General features: G+C 53.5%; 1 protein-coding gene across 2 annotated transcripts in view; it reads right to left on the minus strand.

The window, feature by feature from the left end:
• The window catches only part of CAPN5 (calpain 5), a 92,288-nt gene that overhangs the window by 38,916 nt on the left and 29,329 nt on the right, over nt 1–24,043 (minus strand). For both annotated transcript variants that reach the window (XM_019530450.1, XM_019530451.1), the window contains exon 3: nt 504–635. In XM_019530450.1, coding sequence (XP_019385995.1) covers nt 504–635 — 132 coding nt within the window. The remainder of the gene's footprint in view (nt 1–503; nt 636–24,043) is intronic.

Genomic DNA, 24,043 nt, shown 5'->3' on the forward strand with positions numbered 1-24,043 from the left:
GACAGCACATGAGATATGCCAAATCTCCCCCTTGTAGTTAACACTGCCAAGGCAATGTCTGCCTTGGGCTCCGTGTCCAAGCAGTGCAAAGCCAGACACCACCAAGAAGGAGGGCGTAGTGCAAATAATGAGGGAGAGACCGAAGATGAGGCCCAGTCAAAAGTCCGGCTCTAAATCTCTTGTGATTTGAAATCTTTGAAATCCAGGTGCCCCGTGCACTGCTCCGGGGGTGCGGGGAGGTGCTCATGTTAATGTACTGAAATCAAGGCCTGGCCATAATTTTGAGGACGCTCACAAACACCAGGCGGGGGGGGATCAGACCAATAGTACGTGCACCGCGCTGACACAGAGGGCATGTTCCCCAATTCACCCTGGTTAATTGAGATGAGGAACGGTACGCCAGGGCCTGTGTCAGCCTCCGAGGCTGCTGCTGAGCTTCCCCAGCCCAGTGCGAGGCGGGGGCTCTGCGAACCTGCCTCCGCCGGGCTAAGCAGGCTCCTTACCTTCTGCCACAAGGACTCCCGGGAGGCCAGAGATGAGCAGGCGGCCACGAACCAGCAGTTCCCCACCTGGCCCTGGTGCAAGTCATGGGAGCTGATTCCATCCACGAAGAGGTAGGGGTCGTCGCAGATCTCCTGGGGAACGGAGAGGAGACAGGCACAGTGAGTGGGGAGAAGAGCTGGGAGCAACGGGGTCTTCACGTCTGATCCCCATCACGCCACACCCCCAAATCGCAGGTTAGCCCTGCGGGGTGACACAGTCACCCTATATGGAGTCCAGGGCCAACTTCTGCTCCAGGCTGAGCCGGTGGCAATCGAATCCTTCAATGGGAGTGCTCCAGACATCCCCCAGTTCACTATGGTAAGTATAAGCACACATTTAACCTTCAGCTCATGGGGAGCCCTGTTGACTTTAGTAGCACGACTCATGAACTCAGGTAGTGGAGGCTGTATTGGGAACATACCCAGGTACAGCCCAGCACCATGAAGGGGAAATGGAGCTTGCTGGACTGTTACGCTGCTGCAGGAAGTGCTAGGCAGTGCTGGTGCCATGAAAGCCTTGCTGGAGTATGAATTAATACAACCACTGATCAGTACATACACAAACCACACAGAGGCCCTCCTAATAGCATGAACCAAAGCTGGCCTCACTGGAGCTGAACCGGACATACCACATATGCCTGGCAGGGAAGTGATGGGAAAGGAGTTAGTCTTTATAGGTGCCTCATCATAAGGCCAACGTACAGAAGATGGCTTAGACCCATACAGGACACCAAAACAGAGACCAGAACAACCAGGGAAAGAGGGGTCCCTAGCAGGTGGGTAAGTTGCACTATTTGGTGAGAAGTAGGATGTGGATGCTCTCACCTAATCCTGGTTTAGTAACAAGTGAGAATTGGGATGTGAATGCTCTAAACATGTTTGCTGGTGCATAAAGATGGGCCTGGGAACCCGCAATACTTTGCACTGGGTTCAGGTCATTGGTTCTCAACCTTTCGAGACGTGAGGCGCCGCTCGGAAAACGCCACCTCTGAGTTTTCTTTTTTTGGCCTGGAAGCTAATTACTCCCCCGATCACAGACCTGGATTGCACTTCTAGCCTTAAAACATCTGGCTTCAGCTTCCAGCTGTTGGATCCAGCCCGTGTCTGCTGGATGTAGACAATGACCGTGTCAACGAGAGCTGAGCGCTGAGCCGCTATTATTTTCCTGCTCCGTTGTGGATTTCCACAGAAAATATGAGACCGATCGTGTGTTGCGTAACAGAAAACAGCTGTGAAAACCATGAAATCTGGCTCTCGGCCTAGGAGGCTAATGCAGACGAGAGGGGATGCGATAGGCGATAGAGCGCTATGAGCTGGGGGCTGGCGGGAGCACCAGGGACCGCAGCTGCCGGTCTGCCCCTCGTGGGTCAGACCCCTCTGCAGAGCTAGGTGGGAGGCAGGAGGGAGCAGACGGAGACCTGGAGCTCAGCAGTCTGGGTCTCCCGGAGAAATCAGTGCTGCTTTCCTGGCGGCCGTGGGGGTAGGAGGTGCTGGTTCTTCTCTCTCTCCCTTCAGCTCCCCAGACCTTTGTCCTTCCCCTGCCCCGGGGCCTGGGCTGCAAGGCAGACACCCGAGAGGCTTGCAGCTTCCAGGAACGGAGAAGAGCCTAAGCCGGGGGAGAAAGGTGCCTCTCCCTACCGCCGAGAGGTCCTTTCTACACAACTACTCTCCAAGGACCTGTCCCCCCCTTGTTACACCTAGGCTGTAGCAGCGAGGGCCTTTTTAGCTACCCTGGAGATCTTCAAAAGGAGACTGGACAAGCACCTTGCTGGGGCGATTTGACCCCACCAGTCTTCCCTGCCCAGAGCAGGGGGGATCTCACGCGGTCCCTTCCAGCCCTAAACTTCTGTGCACCCATGTACCCCAACCCAAGAGAGGCAAATCTAGCCCCGAGCATCCCTCAGCAGAGCTCGAGCCACTGCCATCACGTGGGATAGTCACTAGAGGGAGACAAGAGCACAGGCACCGAGCCCGTGTATCACACCGGCACAGGAACAGGCTGGTGGGGAGGATGCTGTGATATTAAATTTACTAGGGACTGGAAAGCGGAGCTGCTTTTACACGGGGTGGCCCAATCCCACCTCAATCCCCGCCTTAGCAAATGGCTCCGGGGACAGCAAGTGCCACCTGCAGCGCGAGCCCTTCGGGGTGCCTTTAACTGTGTTTCCTACCTGTCGGGCCCGATTCTGCTCCCACCGCCCATGGCGACTCCAGGGTAACCTGCAAGTCAGGGAAATCACCCTGTATTGACCGCTCCTGGCTTCAGTGTCTAAGCGTGGAGATGGCCTTGCTGGGAAGTCCTCAGCAGTGCCTCGTGCAGGAGCCGAGTGGGCACTGAGCTCGTGTCCACACCAGCATGGGCAGGGAGCCGGTTTCCAGCTTGAAGGAAAGCTCCTGAGCTGGAGCCTGTGCGCCCATTCAGGCTGGCAGCCCCAGGTGCCGCGAGGACACGTGTCGGGCACGTACTCTACAGGGAAAATGCAGACATGGGTTTGGTCCCCCCCTAAGAGGCAACCGCGGAAGCTAATCAGCTGCTCCTTCCCCCTCCACACGCGGTCTGTCGCTGGTAATTACAGTCTCTCCCTGGTGCATTTTAGTAGGGAAACAATTGATAATCTGATAAGACAGGGATCTGGTCAGGTCCCTGTCCACAGCGTGGGTAATCAGCTCCTGTTTAAAACAGACTCCTCCAGCTGCATCGGGAAGATTCAAGGAGCCGCAGTGCTCCACCGCCAGTTAAATGGGTCGCACCAGGCCAGGGGCTCACCGACACAATCCCTGGCCACGTAACTGTGACCGGTGGGGGTCGTGGCTGCGACCTGCCAGTAGGCTGGGCTAGGTGCAGCAAAGGCCACGTCTCCCTGGCAGAGGCAGTGCTGCTACAGCCGGTGTTACGTTCCCTTCCCCGCTGCAGAAAAAAGCCCGCTCCCGAAGTGCAGTGGCACGTTCAGCCTGGGGCTGCCAGCCCGAATGGGCACACCGGGTTGAGCTCAGGTGCTTTCCTTCAAGCTGGAAACTGGCCCTCTGCCTACGCTGGTGTGGACACAAGCTAAATGCCGGCTCAGCTGCTGGCAGTCTTGCAAAGCCTTGCAAAACCCGTAATTCCTTCCGACCCCAACGCCTTCTCCCGCAGCGCCTGGGGAAGAGCCCTGGAGCAGCTCAGCTCACTGCGGCATGGAGACCCAACAGCATATGCCCTCCAAAGTCCTAGTGAGGCCCTTCTCAGGACAGCGCCAGGGAAGATGCTGTAACTTGGATAGGGCTCTGCTCCTGCCTGGGCTAGGCCAACTCGATCAGCTGAGTTGCATCAGCAGCAAACACACTCATCTCCCCAGACCAACCTTTTGTTCATCCAACTCCCATTAAAATGAACGAGGATTTGCAGAGACCATGGGATGAGGTCCTGCTCATCTCCGAAGCAGCGGTATTTGTACAGCCTGGGGCTTAGCTTCATCACCTCCCACTTGCCCTGCAGCTCTGAGAGGGGAACTCTGCCTTTCCTCCCCTGGGGAGTCCGTCCGCCAAGGAGCAGCTCACAATCTCCTCTCCGCGGGTAGGATGAGGAGGGGAGCACGCAAATGCATGACCCTGAACTTCTGCCCTGCCCATTAGAGGATGCGGCCTTGCTCAGCTCACCGTGTCCTCTGCATCTACCAAGAAGCATCTTACTGACATTGAAAAGCCAGAAAGTGCCCACCGCGCTAGCCTGAATCCCCAAACCAAAACTGGTCACTCTTTCTATTGCAAGAGTGCCCGGAGCAGCGACTCTCAACCAGGTTGCTCTGGCACCCTGGGAGGTCCTAGGATGCCACACAATATTCATGCTGTGAGGTGTGCACACATTACACACAATTCGCAAGATAAACCCAGAGATTTCAAAGAGAAATCATGGTGCCGACCACCCTGACCTGCTGTGGCCTTTCCAAGTTCTTGGCAGCGGAAGAATTATGCTAGTGTTTTTTCTGTAGTCAAGAAATGAGTGAAAAAATAAGAGCTTGCATTGAGAGTTGAGAGCCACTGGTCAGAGGCTCCAGCTAGGGTAGGCCCATGCTGCGCCGGGTGCTGTACAACCGGAGAATGAGAGATGGGCTGAGCCCAAGAGCTCTGAAGATGAGCTGGACAGAGGAAAGGAAGGAAAGGCCAACCTCAGGTATGCAAGGTTGCAAGACTACACAGAAGCCCTGGCTCCTATGAAATCCTGTTTTCCCATTTGTTTCTAACCCAATGCCCTTTCAGAGCGCATCACCTGCTTACCGTTCCCTTTACAGAGGGGTCAGGGGATCCTACAGTCCCAAGGACCTAAAAAAGCATTTAAGATTTGATAGCACGCCCCTCTCAGACACTAGAGTCTGCTGGATGCTGGCTCAGAAAGAAGCTGTTTGCAGCCATCTCTGCTCCGAATCTGTACAGCACCTCATGCAATGTGGACACGGGACAGGGCAGGGACGCCCAGGCCCAACTGTACTGCAAATAATGAGCAAGGAGGAACGTGGGAAGGAAGTGGAGGCCAGGAGGTGGGCTTGCACAGCAGCTCAGGGGAAGTCTTTGCATCTGCAGTGCTACAAACAGGACTGAAAAATGCCAGTGGGTCAGTGGCAGTGCCACAGGCATGGGGGGCAAAGGGGGTGTTGGCACAGCCGGCAGCCAGCGGGCTAATACACTAACTACAGGGTGTGGGACCCTCTGTTGCCCACCCTGAGTGCTGCTAAATCCCATTACCTGTGGCATCTGGTGATAGCAAGAAAAGCAGCAGCTGCAGCAGGGGGTCTGCGTTAACCCCCTGGGTGCTGGCTGCGCTGATGCCTCCTCCTCCCCCCCAAACAACCCCAAGAGCAGATGAGTCCTTCTCTAGCCTTGAGGCTGATCAGGGGACTGGCACTACTGGGACTCAACCTGAGCCTGACCACACCTTCACAGGCCAGATCCAATCTTTTTGCAGGTTATCGAGCCCTATGCCACACCATCTTTGCTTCCCTCTCCTCCTGGTTTCTGTGCAGGGAGAAATCTGAGCAGAACAGGAAAGCAGGGCCAGAGATTAAGCACTTCCACAACAAGAGGCTCAATGTACTGCTAAGAGGCCCCCGGCGAGAGGCTCAATGTACAGATAAGAGGCCCTGCGTACAGCCACGCATGTAGCGCTGTAGCAGCCGAAGCCCCCAGTGGCAACCAGGCACCGGGCATGGCGCGTGTGGCGTGGGGCTCACCCACTCCCCCTTCTCCTTCGCTGGATGACGATTCACCCCTGCCTGCTTCTGCTGATCTCCTTCAACCCACCCCATCTATCGGATGCTGTAATTGCTTCCAGTCCCCTGGGCAATAGCTCCTGAAAGCCGAGTGCGGCTCGATCCAGCTTCCAGCGCAGTCTGGTTTGTGTCAGGCTACCTGCCAGCAGAGGAAAGCACCAGATGAAGCCCAGCAGCGTCCGCTTGCCAGGGTTGCTTTCATTAACGAGGCTGTGCGATGAGCAGACTGGGGAGGGGTGGCTGCCAAGAAGGATCCAGACCGTCTCAACCAGCAGCTGCCATTTCATGGGATCAGGGGGCAGTCATCTGCTCTTACCCCAGTGCCACTGCCCTCGCCTGGCCCCTCTGCAGCGAGGGGGACCCTGCCGCATTGGTGCATCTGCACCACAGAGTTAGCACAGGTGTTACCCTGTCCACACAGCCAACCCGCTGCCCTGAGTCTGGTGGCCTTTTCTGGCCAGTCCCAGCTGGGACAAAGGGCAGGTCAGCGGCACTGCTGGTAACTTGCTCGCTTGGTAGTGACAATCCGGCAGCTAAATCAATCCCTCGAGTGCTGGCAGTGGCATCTCCTACATACCTATAACAGGAGCCCCAACACTGACCTCTGCCTGGATGATGGACCGCAACCAGGGATGGTCTCGGTAGAGCTGAGCCTGCTGATGGCCTAGATCAGTGGTGCTTAACCTCCGGCACGCAGGCTAAATCCAGACTGCCGGGTGGTGTCACCTGGCCCGTGGGTCTCTCCACAGGGCTGGACGTTGAGTGGCAGCATTCATTGCTGGGGCTGTCAGAGCTGTGGGCTGCACCAGTGTGCACCAGATTGCCTCCTTCCAGCTGCAGGATCCCCATAGGCCCTGCTCCACGTCTCCATAGGGGAGCCTGGAAAGCCCAGCCCTTCCCCATGCCACCGCTGGCTACTCCTTCCAGCTGCTGCTGAGTTACTACAACTAAAAAGCAATGAAAGAATTTTTTTTTGGCAAAAATCTTGTTGGTCTAATAAAAGATGTCATCTCTGCTACGAGTCCTGATTGCCTTTTACTACTAACTGGGAAGTTCCTGGCAGGTGGAGTCCAGGCGCCCTGCCCTCCCCTCTCCACCCCCATGACAGCTTGGAAGCAGGGGGATGTTTTTTGTGGTGATGATGATGATTACTAACACGGATGTCCTGGTCTGAGAGCATCCCCGACCGACCCGACGTGCTAATCCTACAGCCCCACTGCTCTTCCTTGCTCTAGCAGCACCCCTGTATGCCGGTCTCCTGCCGACTTTGGGATCCCGACTGGTGCCTAAACTGATCTGAGCTGTGTGGAAACTGCATGGTATGTGCTAGGGTCTCTCTTCGGTGGCTGGCGGAAGGATTGTGTTGGCTGCCCTGATCCTGAGACTAATTATAGATTATGAGCCCGAGGGATATGATTTTGCCTTCTGTCTGCAAATAATTCAGTTGGTGTCAATTTAAAGCAAAGTGCAATCTCAGTCACTTCCGTGCTCAAGGATAAAGAAAGAAGACTGGTTTTCCCTTTGGACACAGTCTTTCATCCTAGGATCCTACAGACAGACATATAAAACCACTGTCCCAGACTAAGGACCTGTGAAGTATCTGAGTTAATACTTTGCCAGGGACAATCAAGACTAACTTGAGTTAGCTGTCATGCGAACTGGGACTGACTGCCCCAGCCTGTTCTCCAAAGCCCAGGACAGTCAACCCCAGATTCAACCCGTCCTCCGTTTTTAGCCAAAGTGTGTGAAGGATCAGGAAGCAGAGCCTGGCTGGTGCAGAGACCACAGCTTAATTCAGTCCCTGAGCCCAAGCACAGGATGACCTCAAAATTGTCCTCCTGCCTAAGGCCATGATAAAACAAAACAGCCTTGGTTTCCCCCTATAGCCTTGGCTCAGAGAAGTATGCACCAGGCTTTGACAGAATAGGCATTTCTATCTAAACAACACTCATTAGCTACAGGGACAGCCAGGGCTAAGATTTCACACTTCACTGAGAGTCCTTACCTCCCTTCTCCTGCATCCTCTAACAGCAGCCTTGCAATTCACCCATCTAGGATTGCCTGTCAGTTCAGGGCTGATCTAGAAGCCTTGGCATTGAACACTTGGAGTCCCCTTGACCTGTTTATAGTTTCATAGTTTCTAGGGTCGGAAGGGACCCTCTTCTAACGCCCCCAACTGCAGGGGCGAATGTTTCACAGTGTAGATTAACTGCAGCAATCTAACCCACCCTGTTACAGCAAACAGCATCTTTTAATGACCTTTTCTCCCAGTCCCACGGGGGGTGGTTATTATGAGTACAGTGAAGTTACAAAGCAGACAGCGGGGTTCCTAAGTGATTTATACACTTAATAGATAACCAGTAGGTTACATCAGGCAAATCTGGGAGCCCTGCTGAGTACCATGGTTAAGCAAAACACCCAGGTGCCCTAAAGGTGCAAAAGTGGAGCGCCCTGGGCAGTGAAGTGCTAGTGAGCAGAGACTGGATCTGCAAGATCTGTCACCAAGCTGACTCCAGCAGCACATGGGAAAGGGCAGGACACTCATTTGGGTGAAGGATCTCGAGGCAGCAGGCTCGTCTGCTGCCTCGGGTTGACACAATCAGGTAAGTCAGAGCTGCGGAAAGGACCAAGCACTTGTCTTCCACGAACTGTATGGTAGGTCCAGGAGGGGGACAGGCGGCACAGCAGCAGACAAGGCAAGAAACAGAAAGCAAAGCAGCAAATTGGGCAGGGAGCACAGGAAAGGAAGCAGGAAGCAGAGCAGCAGATCAGATAGGGAGCAGAGACCTGGGAGTGAAAAACAGCAATGGATCAGGCAGGGGATGGGGATGGGAGTGGCGCTCGGGAAGAGTTCAAGGCTAATTTGTGGTATGCCTGACAATAAAGTTGGCCCCCGCTGCTCTGTGGCCTCTCCAGTTCAGCACTCAAGATGGGAGCCGTCCGAAATTGCTAATCACTACTGAAAATCACAGCCCAGATACACCTGTGCCTGCAAAAGGGAGCCAGAGAGTGTGTTTCTGGTGAGCTGAACGGATGGGACTAGTTTCTGAAGGGCTCTTTCAAAAACCAAACCAGCCCCCATCCCCAATCAACTTCCTGCAGCCTCCATCACGTACCCGGGTGGAAAGCCCCGCGGAGTTGGCTTTGGCTACAGAAAGGACACTGGAGTTTGCAAACAGACCCGAAAAGTCACTTTTCAAGCTCGGCAACCTGAACGGTGAGTCATAAAGAGTCTTCTGTGCCTGGCACCCGACCTGCAGGCAGAACCCCAGGCCAAAGCAATGAAGCACAGAGGGCTGTGGAGGAGTGGAAATGCTGCGCAGAGCACACCGCGCTCCTCCGGGAGCCAGCGCCGGATAGGCAAGGAGAGCGAGAGAAGAAAAAGGGACGGAGACTCCTCCAGTAACTGAACTTCTCCTGAACTCAGCACTCCCCTTCCTCCCACGGGGCAGTAAACCCCATCCATTACTGACCAGGACACTTTCCAGGCCTCCGTCCAGCAGAGAAGAGGCTCGGAGGCTCACCCAGAGTTCACTGTAGGAGACGGAAAGACGCGCATGTCCTGGGCTGGGGATTAGATTCGCACACGCGCCGAGAGACCATCTACTTCTTGGCCACGTTCCCAAAGACAAGTGGTTTTGATCTATGTAGCTGCAGCGGCATGAGTGCTGCGTTGCCGCACTTCTCAGCCGCAGCTCGCTTCACAAGGCAGGGCATCCTTAAACCCGCTTTCAAGAGAAACTGAGGCTGTGATCGTGACTCACCCACACCCTTCTGATGGGTCATGAGCAAAACCCTGGTGCCTCAAATCCCCCGTGACCACTAGGCCCTGCTGTAATCTGAGTGCTTTGCAGTAAGTCCAGGTGCTGGATTTAGAGGACTGACAAAAGCCAGCACGGCCCCCGGTCCTTATTAAGCACCCTCTTCTTTGCTCCAGCCTGGAAGTGTTTTTCTGTGCCCTAAAGCTTTCTCTCTCTTCCCTTTAGTGTAGGGACATGATGGGAGCAGGACCTTGCTGATCCTTAGCCAGTGCAACCATTGCAAAGGGACCTCCTGCACTGGCCAGCTTGGAGCCCTGGGGGCCAACCTTTTTGGCAGGTGTGCCACCAATTACCCCGGCACCCCCCCCCGAGTGCCACTCTTATCCCCTTCCTATGCCCGAACTGCTGCTCTGCTTTCTGCTTCCTGCCTGATCTCTTGTTCTGCCTCATATTTCCTACCATATCTGCTGCTGTGCTGTCTGCTCCCTTTTGCATGTGTAGACGGGGGTGTATAGGAGCCGAAAGGCTGTACTACCCGTGGTCTTGGCCCTGGTGCCACTGAAACGCTGCGTCCAGGTCTGGTGTCCATGATTCAAGGATATGCTGAAAGACTGGGGACAGCTTGAGGAAGAACCTGGGATGCCACATCGCTTCTCAAAGGGGAGACTAAGGGGTCAGCGGATCACAATCTACCTGCACCTCTATGGGGAACAGGATTTTGGTGGAGAGCTCTTCAGCCAGAGAAACAGATAGGATCCAATACTAACAGCAAAAATAACATGATACCCAACGGTTGGAAATGCAAGTCAGATAGAGTCAGGCTAAGAATAGGGCGCAAATTTTAACCATTGGAGCAACCAGCCCAGGGCAACCAGGGCGTTCTCCTTTGCTGGATATTTTTCAGCCCCGACTGGTTTCCTGGACAGGGGAGTCGTAGGGACCGTGTTGCACAACGGGTCAGGGGAGAGGATGGCAGCGGTGCCTCCTGAGCTTAAGATCTCGGAGGCTGTGAGCTTTCTCGTGCTTCCTGCCGAGCGCTGTCGGCGGGGTTGCCACACAGCAACGACTTCCTCCCATTTCTTTCTCTCTGTCATCCCCGCTCGTGGCTCCTGAGGTCAAGGGTTGGCTTTGCTGCATGACATTGTTTCGCTTCCTCTCCAGCGATGACGCACGAGGCGACCCACGGAGCCAGCCCCTACAAAGCCTGCCCACACAGCCCTGCGAAGGCAAGGGTCAGGTCCACCAGCAAAGCCACTGCAGGAGCAGGATCAGAGCTGGCCCCACTGTCACCCTCAAATCCCAGCGACTCCAGAGACGCCATCGTGCCCAGAGCTAGTTAGAGGTCACTACTCCGTTCCTAAAAGCCCCATACAAATTATAATCCCTGAAGACAAGAAGGGCTGGCTCTCCCAGCGTTATGGTCATAAGCAGAGCTGAAAGGCAGCAGCTGCCTTGCTGATCAGCTTATCTTCGCCTTCTTTCAATGCCTGGCAGAGGTACGGTCAAGATTAAATAAAGCATCCAGGCGGAGCGGGGACGCACCTTTATCAGCAGCCCACAAGACGGGGCAGAGGGCGAATGCAAGTGTTTTCATGCATGGCTGAAAATGAAGGGACCGGAGATCAGGAGCAAATTAACTGGCGTTCAGACTCGCCCAGGAGCGCGCGTGACTTGGAGGAGATGCAAGCGCGGGCGCTGCTCTGTGCAGCGGGCACGGCAGAGCCTTTATCTGCGCGTGCACAGGGCACCGGTGCTGGCCTCTGACTCGGCTGTGCCGGGGCGTCCCGCGGGGGTCCAGGACAGGGCACTTCGAGCCATGCGGCAAAGGAGCCTCCACTCTCCATCAGACTCGGGAAAGGAAGTCTTGAGTCACGGTGTATCACCACGTGCCTGCCTCGAGATGCTCCAGTGCTCCCGCATATCTCCAGGGAGCATGCCCGTGCTGTCAGCTGGGCACCTGCTTCAGTACTTGCTGAACTGGGGCCTGAAAAAACTGGGGACTGCTATGCAGACCACCCTGCCTTACAGAGCCACTTCTGTAAGGAATAAAACAGCAGCTCCCCTTGGACCTGAAGGCTCGTGGCATCTCCGAAGATTAAGCCCTCGCTGTTACCGTATTTTCTTGCATAGCTCGCACCCTCAAAATAAAACATGCCCCTGGTTTTTGGAAGGCAGAATTAGGAAGAAAAGGAACACCTTTTTCCAGAGGCCTGGGTGACTGTGACACAGAGTAAGTCCTCCTGGAAACACTGCCCGAGAAGTATGACATCCTAGGGCACAGTCTGGGTAAGCCCGCAAGTACAGCAAGACAAGCAACGACGCTAGGCCCGGACCTTTGCAAGGGCTGCAGCAAGACCGTTGCTTCTTTACCATAAATAGCAATTTATATAAGTTCCTGTAAATAATGAAGTGTTGCTTCCGCATCACAAACCTCACCACAATACCAATAGGCTGCATGCAGCAGCTCCCTTGCCCTCAATCAGCTCGGTGGCTCTTTGCCCAAGAGCTACAATGAAATGCTGTCCTGCCTGTGCCTGTAAGATAAATAAGATCCTTTACTCGTTTTTCCTCTCTGTCTTGTGCGGCATCAGGTCTCTTGTAGTGAGGAACCAGTCACCCCAGGGCGAAAAGACAGTATTGTAAAGACTGTACAGCACCTAGCACCATGGAGCCAGGAGTCTAGGCTGGCCCTGGGAGCTCCCCTGGATACACCCAAGGTTGTGGGACAGCTGTAGAGAGCAGAGAGCTCTTTAACTAAAAACGAAGAGTGTCCTCTTTCCTCCTTAAATACCACTGGCCAGGGCAGGCATGAAAACAAGATGAATTAAGGAAACAAATTACAAAAAGGCCACCAGCTCCTTTGCTGCTGAGAAACAAATGCGGCCGGCCGGGTAATCAGCCTGATGCTTTACTGCATGCCACACATAAATGAACAACGAAGCAGCTCATAGATCCCCTAGCCGAAGGCAGGAGGGAACACGACTTGTTAGGTACAGTCTCGTCGAGAGAGGGCAGCGTGTTGGGATACAGGCGGGCACTACGGGAGAGTGCTAGGGGGTGGGCTGTGGGAGCAGGGAGATGCTTACCATGCTCCGGGGGGGACCCGAGATGCTGGCTGATCGTGTGGCAGAGATGGCTGCAAAGTCCTGGGAGGTGACAGATTGCTAAAACAACCTACTGGCAGGAACGGCGAGAGCAGGACAGGTCAGCGTTGCAGTCCTCACATGGCTTTGGCTCTGGCGCTTTACCCTTCACCGGCCTCCATCCTTTATCTGCTTCCTCTTCTCTTGTGGGTACCAAGATCTGATCTTTAAGGCAGATGCTTGCAGGCAGGCAGATACCAGGTCTGGGTCTGAGTGAATTAGTTTGCTGACTCTCTTCCCCTTCCCGGGGACCCTGCTGGTCTGATTGTGTCACCCTCACTCACATCAACACGCCGAAGCGAACAGAGCCACGCACACAAGGGCTTAATAACAGGAATCGAGTGCCATCAGGAAGGGAGGACAGATGCCACAAGGACAAGCTCTGCTCCTGGAGCACTTCCCGGGCCCCGATGCCGAGGGGAAGCAGGGAACTGGGCAGCGCGGGAGAAGAACCTGCCACTCGCAGCAAAAGAAAAATATAATAAAACAAACTCAGGGAGAACCTGGGAGAAGCAGCGTGTTTGCGAATCGCTGTCGAGCTAAATAGTACGAGAGCAAGAATAAAGGGAGCAAAATGCCGTGAGGACGGCGAAGTATGTGCTGGCTGAGACCTGAGCCAAGGTGGAAAAGCCTGCTCCAGTCCACAGGCGCGAGCAAGCAGAAGGCTCTGGTCCATCCACAACAAATTCGCCTGGGGTGATCAGGGGGACTGGAAGCAGAGGAAGGACGGAGAGGCCACATTACACTTCAGCTGCTCTGGGATGACAAAACTGCTGTGAGACGCAATGACTGAAAAGGGAGTCCTGCTCCCATCATAGTTTCACAGTTTCTAGCATTGGAAGGGACCTGAGCAGATCATCTAGTCCGACCCCCTGCCACGGCAGGAAAGAGTACAGGGGTCAAACGACCCCAGCAAGGTGTACATCTAACCTCCTCTTAAAGCCCCCCAGGGTAGGAGCCAGCACCACCTCTGCCAGCACCACTTCAGCATCAGCTCCCAAGGCTCGTCCCCTCGGCGGGGCAGCGGGACCTGGGTTCCCTCTCCAGCATACCAAGAGACCATGCTGGGGGCAGGTCTTGCCTGACCAACCTCATTTCCTTCTATGACCAGGAGACACATCACCTGGACAAAAGGGAAGAGGGTGATATCATATATCTGCACTTTAAAAAAGCCTCTGACCTGGTGTCCCATGATGTCCTCATGGAAAAAGTTGGCCGACTGTGGCCTTGGCTACACCACAGTCTGATGGCTGGGCAACTGGCTCCGAGGCTGGACCCAGAGGGTGGTAGTTTATGGAGCTGAATCAACACAGCACTCGGTGACCAGTGGTGTCCCACAAGGCTTCGTTCTCGGACCTGCGCTCTTTAACATTTTTACCAACTATCTGGACACGGGTGTCAAAAATGGACCGGCCAAATTCGCAGACAACCCCAAACTTTGAGAAAGAGCATCCACACTTGAGGATAAGCTGGTGAGCCAGGCCAACCTTTGTAGGCTTGTAAGGTGGGCGGATGAAAACCTAATGGCATTCAATACAGAGAAATGCACAGGGCTCCACCTTGGGGAAAAAAGTCCCGCATCACACTTATAGGCTCAGCAGTGCTACACTTGCTAGCACCATGACCAAAGGAGACTTGGGAGTCATGACTGACCACAAGATGAACGTGAGCCACCAATGCGATACCGCAGCCGGCAAAGCAAACGAAACTCTGATTTGCATCCACCGATGCTTCTCAGACAAGTCCCAAGATGTCATCCTCTCGCTGTACTCGGCCTCGGTGAGACCGCAGCCCGAGTACGGCGTCCAGTTCTGGGCTCCACAATTCAAGCTCGAGAGAGTGCAGAGCAGAGCCACGCGCATGGTCAGAGGGCAGGAGGACAGGTCTTATGAACAGAGGCTGCAAGCTATGGGGCTCTTCAGCCTGGAGAAGTGCAGGCTCGGGGGGACCCGGTGGGTGCCTATCAGTACATCGGGGTGTGCATCGGGATCGGGGGAACGCCTGCTCACCAGAGCGCCCCAAACAATGACAAGGTCAAATGGTCACAAACGTCTCCAAGACTGTTTCAGGCTGGACATAAGGAAAAACTTCTTTACTGTCTGAGCTCCCAAGGCCTGGGACAGACTGCTGCCGGAGGTGGTGCAAGCACCTACTCTGGACTCCTTTAAGAAACATCTGGATGCTTATCTTGCTGGGATCCTATGACCCCAGCTGACTTCTTGCCCCTTGGGCAGGGGGCTGGACCCGGTGATCTTACAAGGTCCCTTTTGGCCCTAATGTCTATGACATCTATGAAATGTAGTAAATCCTGATATAAGTAGCTGCACTGAGACAAGTTAACCTTGCGAGTGCTCGCAGGTGCAGTCCTACCTCGGGTCTCCATCAGCCCAAGAAACACAGGCGGTGGAGAAAGTGTGTGGTCAAGGGGGTGAGCCTGCGTGTGTCCCCTCCCCTTTCGCTCCAGCCCGGCTGACATCTTTGAGTCAAGTGAAACCGGAGACTGGTGGAAAATGCTTTCTCCCCTGATTATTACAAGGATCGCGCTGCATCCAAACAGCTGCCAGCCGCATCTCCAAAACCAGACATTATCTCCTCCCAATGCCAAAGCAAGCTGGGGGGGTCCTCTGGACAATGGAAACAAATGCAGATCTCTGAAGGACACAAGCCACCCACCCAGCAGCCAGTGCACCACTGCCTTTTGTGTCTCCTCATGCTTCCTTTCTGTTTCCAGGGGCTCTTTTTACTTATCTGTCTCTTTTTTCCCCCGAGGCCTGGGAGCCCAGGCTCTTCACAATGCTTGCCTGTTTGCATGGAGGAAAATCAAGGCCGGGTCTACTCCTAGGCTGGTGACCCTGCAGCTAGACAGTTTAGACTAACACAAAACCCCAGTGTGGAAGCACTTACGCTAGCACAAAGGTGTGCGCTTAACTGTATTTGTGGAAGTACAAAACTTGGATGAGCAGCATGAAGGGCACCATAGCAGAGGCCAAGCTAGGAAATGCCTATCTGCCATGCCTGGCTGAAAGGCAAGTTTTGTCTTTGGAAAGACACTTTGCCTATAGGCCTCTTGCCCTTTGCTCTTACGAGTGCTACAGAGCACTCAGAGGCCAGGACAGAAATGTGGTAAATCCTGATATAAGTAGCTGCACCCACCCATGTCAGCGGGTGTTATTGCTGGGGGATAGTGGTGAGAGAGGGCAGAGTTAAGGGTAACTTGTGAGGATGGTGTGCACCATTACATGGGTTTCAAGGCCTCTCCACATCTGGGCACAACCCAAAGCACCACTGGGCAATGCAACTAGGTGTCCACTTGGGGACATTTACATTTCTTATTTCTTTTTTAAACTACCCCCATGAGCCTCAGGTCAGCTTGCTCCTCCTGGCTGCCTGGCTACCATAATCCACACTGCCGGCTGACCCCACCAAAACCTCTCTGCCGGTCCAGCTTAGCCCAGGGCGTCCCTCCCCCCGTTGGGGGGTGAGCTCCACGTGGGACCCTACAAAGTGAAGGCCGGGGCAGGGACTAGCATAGAGTCAGTGGGAAGCCTTTGTGGGGACGGGAAGGGAGCATGGATGGGCATGATGAGGGAGAGGTGAAGCCCTCCCATCATCCGCAGCCACCCAGCTGTGCTCCTCCTTCCCAACAGTGTCCTGTTCACCTCCCAGGTGCGCGCCTATCTGGCCCCATATTCCTTCTTCCCTCCTCCCCACACACACCGCTTTAACCCCCCCATCCTACCCCGTGCCCTGACCACCCCTCCAGCCTCCCCCGGCCCGTCCATGCTCCAGGACCTCTTCCCTCCACCGGGATGATGTGACACAGCACTTGCCTTCTCCTCGTTCAATCGCTGCTGCCTCCCCTGACAGCTCCAAGTCAATCCAGAGCCTCCCAGTGAATTTCAGAGCACCTGAAAAATGCCACTCAGCCCCGAAATGCTGCTCTCTGCACAAAAGTTTCCAAAAAAGCATGGCGCAGAGAAGGCAGGGAGCAGACACCCTCCAACTCCTGCCCGAGGGAGGGCTTGAACTCGCAGTGCATGGGTGCAGCTCAGGGTTAAGCACCCCAGCATGTCACCTTGAACCCCCGCTCCCCCCAAATCACTGTGCTGGAGAGGTGCTTAGAAACCCGCTTATGATGGCACGGCACTCAAGCTTTGTTCGGAGGCCCAGCAGCTTGCCACAAGCCCACCCAGCTTTACCCTTCACCCACTTGCACCATCTTGCCCCTCATGGCTAGCAGGTGCTGGGCACTCCTGAGTGAGCAAGCCCAGTAGGATGAGGATCACAACCACAGTCTCAACCCAGGTGTGCACAAACCCCTCCTCCAATAAATGCACACCCTCCGCCCCCACCCCGGCATGAACGAGGGGATTCTCCAAACAGCTGGTTCTGTAGGGTGGTTGCAGCCCAGGAAACCCTCAGTCAAGCAACCCCAAAACACGCTCCAAGACCCAAATTCACCGAGTCAGGTGTTAGCCTAGGAAAACAGGCAGCAGACAAACCAGTCCCCATCAGGTCTCATCCTTATGACCTTGTCCTATAAGAGGCCTGGGCTGACTTAATCAAGCACAACTCCCATGGAGAGCAGGGAAATTTCACCTGCACCTGAGGACAGAATTTGGCCCGTTGTGGCAAGAAGAGAGACAAGAAAAGGATGTTTCATCTCTTGGGTGGGTGTCAGCTCTCCATTCAGCCCGGCCTACCTGGGCCATGCAAAACTGGTTTTGTTTTCAGTGGACAGGCACAATGTACCACACTGCCATGAAAGGCTGAGTGAGCATCTAGTCATTCAGGCCAGAGATGCTACGTGAGCCTAAGCCCTGCTATCTGTAAATCCATATCATCTTCTGCAAGTAGGACTCCTTCGTTGTACTAGCAGTAATCGCTCAGAGGTCTTGGTCAAGATGTACAAGACCAAAGGGGCTCTAATGAGTTTGCAGCCTAAACAGTCAGCATGAGCAAAGGCTGGGAAAGAAGCACAGAGCAGGTAAGTGGCTTATCCAAGGTCGCAGAGAAGGGATGTGGCAGAGCCATGTCTCCGGTCCAACATCTGGAGCCACTGCCCTGAGCTGCCTCATACCAGGATACCCAGCTGACAACTCCAGGAAGTTTGAAGAGCCACTGATGCTGCTCCATGCAGCTCTAATCCCCATTGACTTAGCAACAAGCACAAAAAGCAGCAGTTTTTGTTCAGCTAATCATATTTTTTCAGTGTTTACAGTGAATGGGGAAACACTTCCCCATCTCCGCATTGAAGAGGATGTGAACCCCTCCTCCTGCCTCAGCTTTCCCCAGGCATCAGCTTACTGGCATTGCTGCATCATCTCACAGATAAATACAAAGGCAAAAATAGCCAAGCAAGCCAAAAGCAATTACAGGACTTAACAGGTGTTCCCTCTGCAAAGTCCTGGCAACCACAGCCGAGCTCTGGGCCAAGTAGAAGAGAGGCCGCCATCCTGGAAGAACGAGGGCTAAGCCGATCCAGGAAATTGTGATTCCAGATGTGGATGGAAGATGTACACAGCAGCAGTCTGGCCTGGAGGGATTATTAATGAGGGCAGGAGTCATTGCGGGACTGGTCCCCGGGTTGTGACCCTGGTTGTCAGCTGGTTTGATGGTTTCCACTGGAAGTCTCCAAGTCTAAAGCAGGACACTCCTGGAGCCCTGACTCCAAGCCACCCACACAAGCAGGGAAGAAGCGAAGCGTAGGAGGCCCAGATCTGATTGCATGTCAGCCACACAGCCGTGGCAGTCTATTGAGGTCAGTGAAGCTAGTCCCGAGATACACCCGGGCATGCAAGCAGTAAGCTGGACCATGTCAATCTGGAAAGGCTCCCCCTTCGCTCAGGACCTGATGCCGTACGGCACCGAGCACCATGGATTATCATACATGCTGTGTGCTTCAAGCAGGGCAGAATATCAACACTCAATTAGGCAAATGCCCCAGAATATCCCTAATGGTACATACGTGGTAGCCTCATGGACCACACTAAGCCTGCATCTCTGCAGGGTTGGCACAAGGGCAACAGTCACTTTGGAGAGTACCATATTTTAGAGATATAGGTTGTAGCTCTGTTGGTCTAAGGGCACAGGCAGACAAGGTACTTTGGGTAAATCTGGTATCTTTTATTAGACTAACTCAAATAATTGGGAAAAAAATCATCTTTGCAAATACTCTTTATCAGGCTGAGGAAGTGTCTGCAGTTGGTCTGCGCTCTTTTTCCATCCAGGAAGAGCACAGAGCAACTGCAGACACTTTCTCTAATCTACAGGCAGACATGGTTCTTTGGGTAAATCTGATATCTTTTATTGGACCGACTCAAATAGCTGGAAAAAATCTTTTCAAGCTTTCGGGTACAAACACCCTTCGTCAGGCCGAGGAAGTGCCTGCAGTTGGTCTGTGTTCTTCCCGGATGGAAAAAGAGCGCAGACCAACTGCAGACCCTTTCTCAGCCTCACGAAGGGTATTTGCAAAGAAGATTTGTTTCCAACTATTTGAGTTAGTCTAATAAAAGATACCGGATTTTCCCAAAGGACCCTTTATTTTAGAGACAATTTTACCACTGAAATGATAAGTGCTTTAGGGCTTCGCTGCAGCCCGTCCTCAGCAGACTGTGGCGCCTAGGCACGCTCTGATGCACACAGCTGCAAGGCCTGGCCTTATCTTTTTGCTTATGGGAAGAAGGGAGGTCTATAAACAAACTGTACAAAGTCAGAGCACAACAGGACAGCAGGGAACGTTTGCAAGGAGAAGCTGGCTGGGAAAGCAGCCACGTGCGTGGCCAGCTCTATAGAGCCGCGGTGTTTTGCTTCTACATCCGTGCAAGGCTGTCCGGCTGCCAGATACGGCTCTGCAGCCAGTCTCTGTTAATACAGTTGTCCCTTCTTCTGACACCAGCATCCCATGCTGACACCAGTCACTGCCCCGCTGAGCGGCGGCAGATGTCTGGGGCCTCACAAGTTGCCTTAACTAGAGAAGAAGTGAGCGAGGTGGAAGCCGATGACGGTCTGTACAGAACCGGCTGGATCCCTTCCAGCCCCTAACCACTATGAAACGCTGGGGGCTGGCATGATCTGTAAGGTCCCTTCCAGCCGCTAACAACTATGAAACCGTGCATGCACATGTGGCAGGGATCACAGCCCAACACCAGCCCCCATCCCCAGGAAGCAGCTTGGCCCTCAAAATCAACTCTAAATCAGGCCAAAACTCCCAGCTGCTTGCATGGCTTCCTCTACCTGGGATTTCATCTAACTAGACACAGCAGGTCTTCCAAAGATTGAAAGCTTGCTCACCAGGTTGCGGGGTGGGGGGAAAGCATGGGAGACTATGCTGTACCAGGTAGGGGTAGCTGCCATAACAAGTGCGATAGTGCTTAATAATGCAGGATGCTCCCCGCCGGTTGGCGTCAGATCTTCTGAAAGCTGTCACTGCCGCTACCGATAAAAGGTCTTCCTTTCTGTAGCTTGAATAGATGCTTGTGCTTCTATTCCAGAGCAGAAGGACTAGAGTCTCTGCTACTTCCATGAAGGTACAAGAGGTCTTGCCAGCAACTTGGGCCAGGTGAAGGCATGTGGCTTAGGCCCTAAGTGCCTTAGGTCCTAGTGGCTTAGGTCCTAAGTGCCTGCTCCTGGAGTCAGGTGATGGGCACGGACAATCTTTCAGCTGAGCTTCAAGGAGAAGTGACTCAGACCCTTGCACTGCTCCGCAGCAGTTTTCACAGCAGTGCAGATGGCCCGTGGAAAGGACCTGCCCTCAGTGACACGGACCTGACCCCCGATGCTCTGAATAAAGGATGCATGTGAATCAGTAGCTAAGAGCAGAGGCAAAAGGTGACCCCCTTTAGCAAAGGCCTGTCAGGAGGGGGAGCAGTTGGGCTATTTCCCCGGATAGCAGCAGAGCAGCCTGGGCACTGGAGATCAGGAGCAGAAGGTGGGAAGGAAACCACATACCTCACTGTCAGAAAAGCTTAAATAGGAAGAGAGATGTCTGACTCGGGGGGGACCAAGAGGGGACCCTTAAAACTCCCTGCAGATTCAGTGAGCACTGACTGGACAGTCTGACTACAGCTACAAAAGGCAGCAGCTGGCTCCGCAACAAAAGACCCATCTCCAAAAGCTGCCTCTGCGGATCCGCAATCAGAGACCTCCACGGGAGAGGGTGACAGCAGCTCTCCAGTCCCTACATCCTGCCAGCTCGACACTGGACTTTCTTAGGATGGCATGGCCCATATCCTAGGCCTGGCGAAGGACCTCTTTGCGCAAGGTGCCAAACCTCCCTCCCCACAAAACCCCCCAAAAACAAACAAAAAAATCCCCAACACAGAATGAAATCCTGGCTCCGGTGAAGTGACTGGCAAAGCTGCCATTGACTTTGCTGGGGCAGCTTTCCTCCAAGCATCCTGCCCAAGGACTGTGCAAGCTGAGAAGACCAGCAAACCCTAAAAGGCGAGGGAGATGTCTGCATAACCTGGCCACAGCGTCTGTAGCTGTAAAACCAGCTTTTAATATGCTGTGCTTGTCCCATTCCCTTCAGGCCAAGACCCAGGAGATCTTACAACACCTTCAGCTCTCCTGTGAAGTACGAATTTCCATTTCCACCTAGGAGAAATTTTACAATCTTCGCATTTTTCTATGCCTGAAGAAGGGTGTGAGCGCGCCCAAAAGCTTGCAAATAAGCATTTCTTTTTGGAAATATCTAGTTGGTTTAATAAAAGAGATCACTCCTGCCACAAGTTCTGATCCCAATTCTCACACACACACACACACACACACAGACCACCACTATGGGGGTCACAACAATGATTTATCATCTTTAGTGCTTCTAGGGTTTCACCCACATCAATGTGAGTGAAGGTTTTGCAATACAGGGATCAGAAACCACTCAGCTTCTTTCTTCCCTGCAGATCTGCACCCACCGAACAGGCCGTCTATACCCACTTTCTCTCTCCCCACTTCAGTGTAGCCCACCAGTAGACCTGGCCTTATTCTGCTTTTGCCTGGAACAGAGCTATACCTCTGCTCCCCAGCTAAGGATTTGGTTCACATAGACACTTGCAAGCTCCTTACGGATGTAGCGGAATAATGGCCAGGTCTTGTCTTCCCTCCGCCAAGTCAGCGATACCTGGGCACAACAGTTGGAAAGTGTTTCCAGAGCATGAGGGTACAATGATGCCACAAAGGAGCCATAGGAAAGACTAGCCCCAAATTCAAGTTTATCTAGATGGGAAGGCCCCAGACCAGCTCCCACCAAAGAAAATGGCAAATCTACCCCTTACAGCCCTCATAAAGAGCAGCCCCAGGCCTCACATCCTACAGCTTTCACACATGCGTACTCCCCCTTGTGAAAATCTGTGTCCCTTCCCACAGAGAGCTGGTAGAAATCCAGCCAGACCCAGCGCCAGTAATTAAGGCTCATTTTTCAATCAGTGAGCACAAAGCACTTCGCCTCTGTGATAAATTCGGAGGTGGCTGCCTGAAAGGAAACCTGCCGCGGCTTTATGAAACTGCTCGGAGGGGGTTCTGGAAACTTAAAGGAAAAGAAGGTTGTAAATCCGTGTTTCCAAGCACAAAAAAGCCTTCTGGATCAAAGCAGCAACAAGGAGGAAACACAGTCCCAAATTCCCTTCTGCGTTGTTTCTAGCCTGAGGAGATGACCACTCAAAACATGAAGGGGCCCATTGTCCGAAGCCTGGGAGTGGCCAATTCAAACATGCTACAGAAACAGCTCGCCATTGCTGGCTCAGCCAGAGAAAGGATAGGATAGGAGTGAGAACAGTCACAGCTCAGGTCAGGAGTCTCTGCCCTGTGGGAAGGGATGCTGGCAAAAGCACGAGCAGGAAGGGATGCTGGCAAATGCACCCCTGTGGCTGGAAAGGGATACTGGCATGTATGAACGAACATGGTAACTGTGGATTGGAGGCACTGCTCTGATTTCTGCAGCTCACACTTTTACCTAATGCAAAGATCAATGCTCAGTGGCGGGCATCTCCAAACTGGGCCCAGCTCTGGGTGGCATTAGCCCCTTGTCAAAGTTTGGGGTGGGGATTCAATAAATCAGCCCAAACAGGACAAAATATTGCAAGTGGCTTTATCTTTTAAAAATCTTCAGCGTCTCTTCTAACACCCTTCAATAAGGACCTGTTTTTCTGCTTCATAACTGGTGATTAAAAGAGTGAGGAATAGATTTTAGCTTGGGGCTGTGTTGTGCTAAGCGCAGTTCAGCTCCAGCGAAAGCTAAAGCCTGGGCAACCTTCTCACCCAGCAATAGCTACACAACACGACAGACTCCTGAGCTCAGTGACTCGGCATCTGAGACGACCCTAATTCGGAGACCCTCCTTCTCATCTAGCTATGAAGACAGAGGATGCTGTGGTCCCCAAAGCCTGCTGGGCGAGCAGAAATGAGTGCACACCCAACTTACTTTAGCTGCCTCCTCTTATACATTCAGACCAACTACGCTGTGATTGGAGCCACCTCTGTATGAGTGTTCACGACTTATAGGAATGGGACTAGGTCCCTAATCAAGCCTTTCACCTGCCATCACAGAATTCAAGAGGAATAACGCTGTGTACAGCCCCTAGAAGTAGCAAAACAGAATAAGGAAAGACAGCTACATTTTAAGGTGCTAGATCAAAACAACAGCAATCAGGACTCGTACTAAAAAAAATTGCCAAAAATCTACATGGTCTCATAAAAGATATCACCTCTACCACAAGTCCCAATTTTTTTTTTGCTTCTAGACCAATATGGCTACAACCTGGATGTCAGATCAAAGCAACCCAAGTCAGGCGCGGTGTCTGCATGTTGTAGGGGAGCGATGCTTGCAGACATGGAGACCCCATTACCGGCACCTTAAGAAGCCTGTCGCAAGCTCTGCAAAGCCCAGTTTCTACTGCCCAGCCCTCTCCTTTGTTTCCTTTCCATACAGGTTTAACAGGGTTTTCCACATATCAGGCAGCCGGGCTCACTCTGTTTCAGCAAAGCAAACACAAAAAAATCAATACCAGACTGTCTTCAGAGCCCGGTCCCAGCCCAAAGAGCCTCTTTGTGCACTGGAACTGGGGTGGCCGGGGTGTGAAAGGAAGAGCTGACTGAATTCAGCTCTTCCGCAGGCTTTACACAAAGACTAATTATTCCCCTCCCCACTGCCTGCCTCCAGAGGCCCCAGAATTGCTCTTCAGAGGCCAGCTGGCTTTGTGGAGACAGGCTTGCGGGGGCGAGGGGGGAGAAGGCCGCTTTGAGTGCCCTGCCATAGGGCACTATTATCACACAGCCTCCCTGTGCTGTGCGCCTGATCAGCCAGCCCCAGCAATGAGGGTGAGGGGTGAGAGTGTGCATGCGCATGGAGATAGGTC

The sequence above is a fragment of the Crocodylus porosus genome, unplaced genomic scaffold, assembly GCF_001723895.1.
Source record: "Crocodylus porosus isolate Cpor-Errol unplaced genomic scaffold, CroPor_comp1, whole genome shotgun sequence".
Lineage (NCBI taxonomy): Eukaryota > Metazoa > Chordata > Crocodylia > Crocodylidae > Crocodylus > Crocodylus porosus.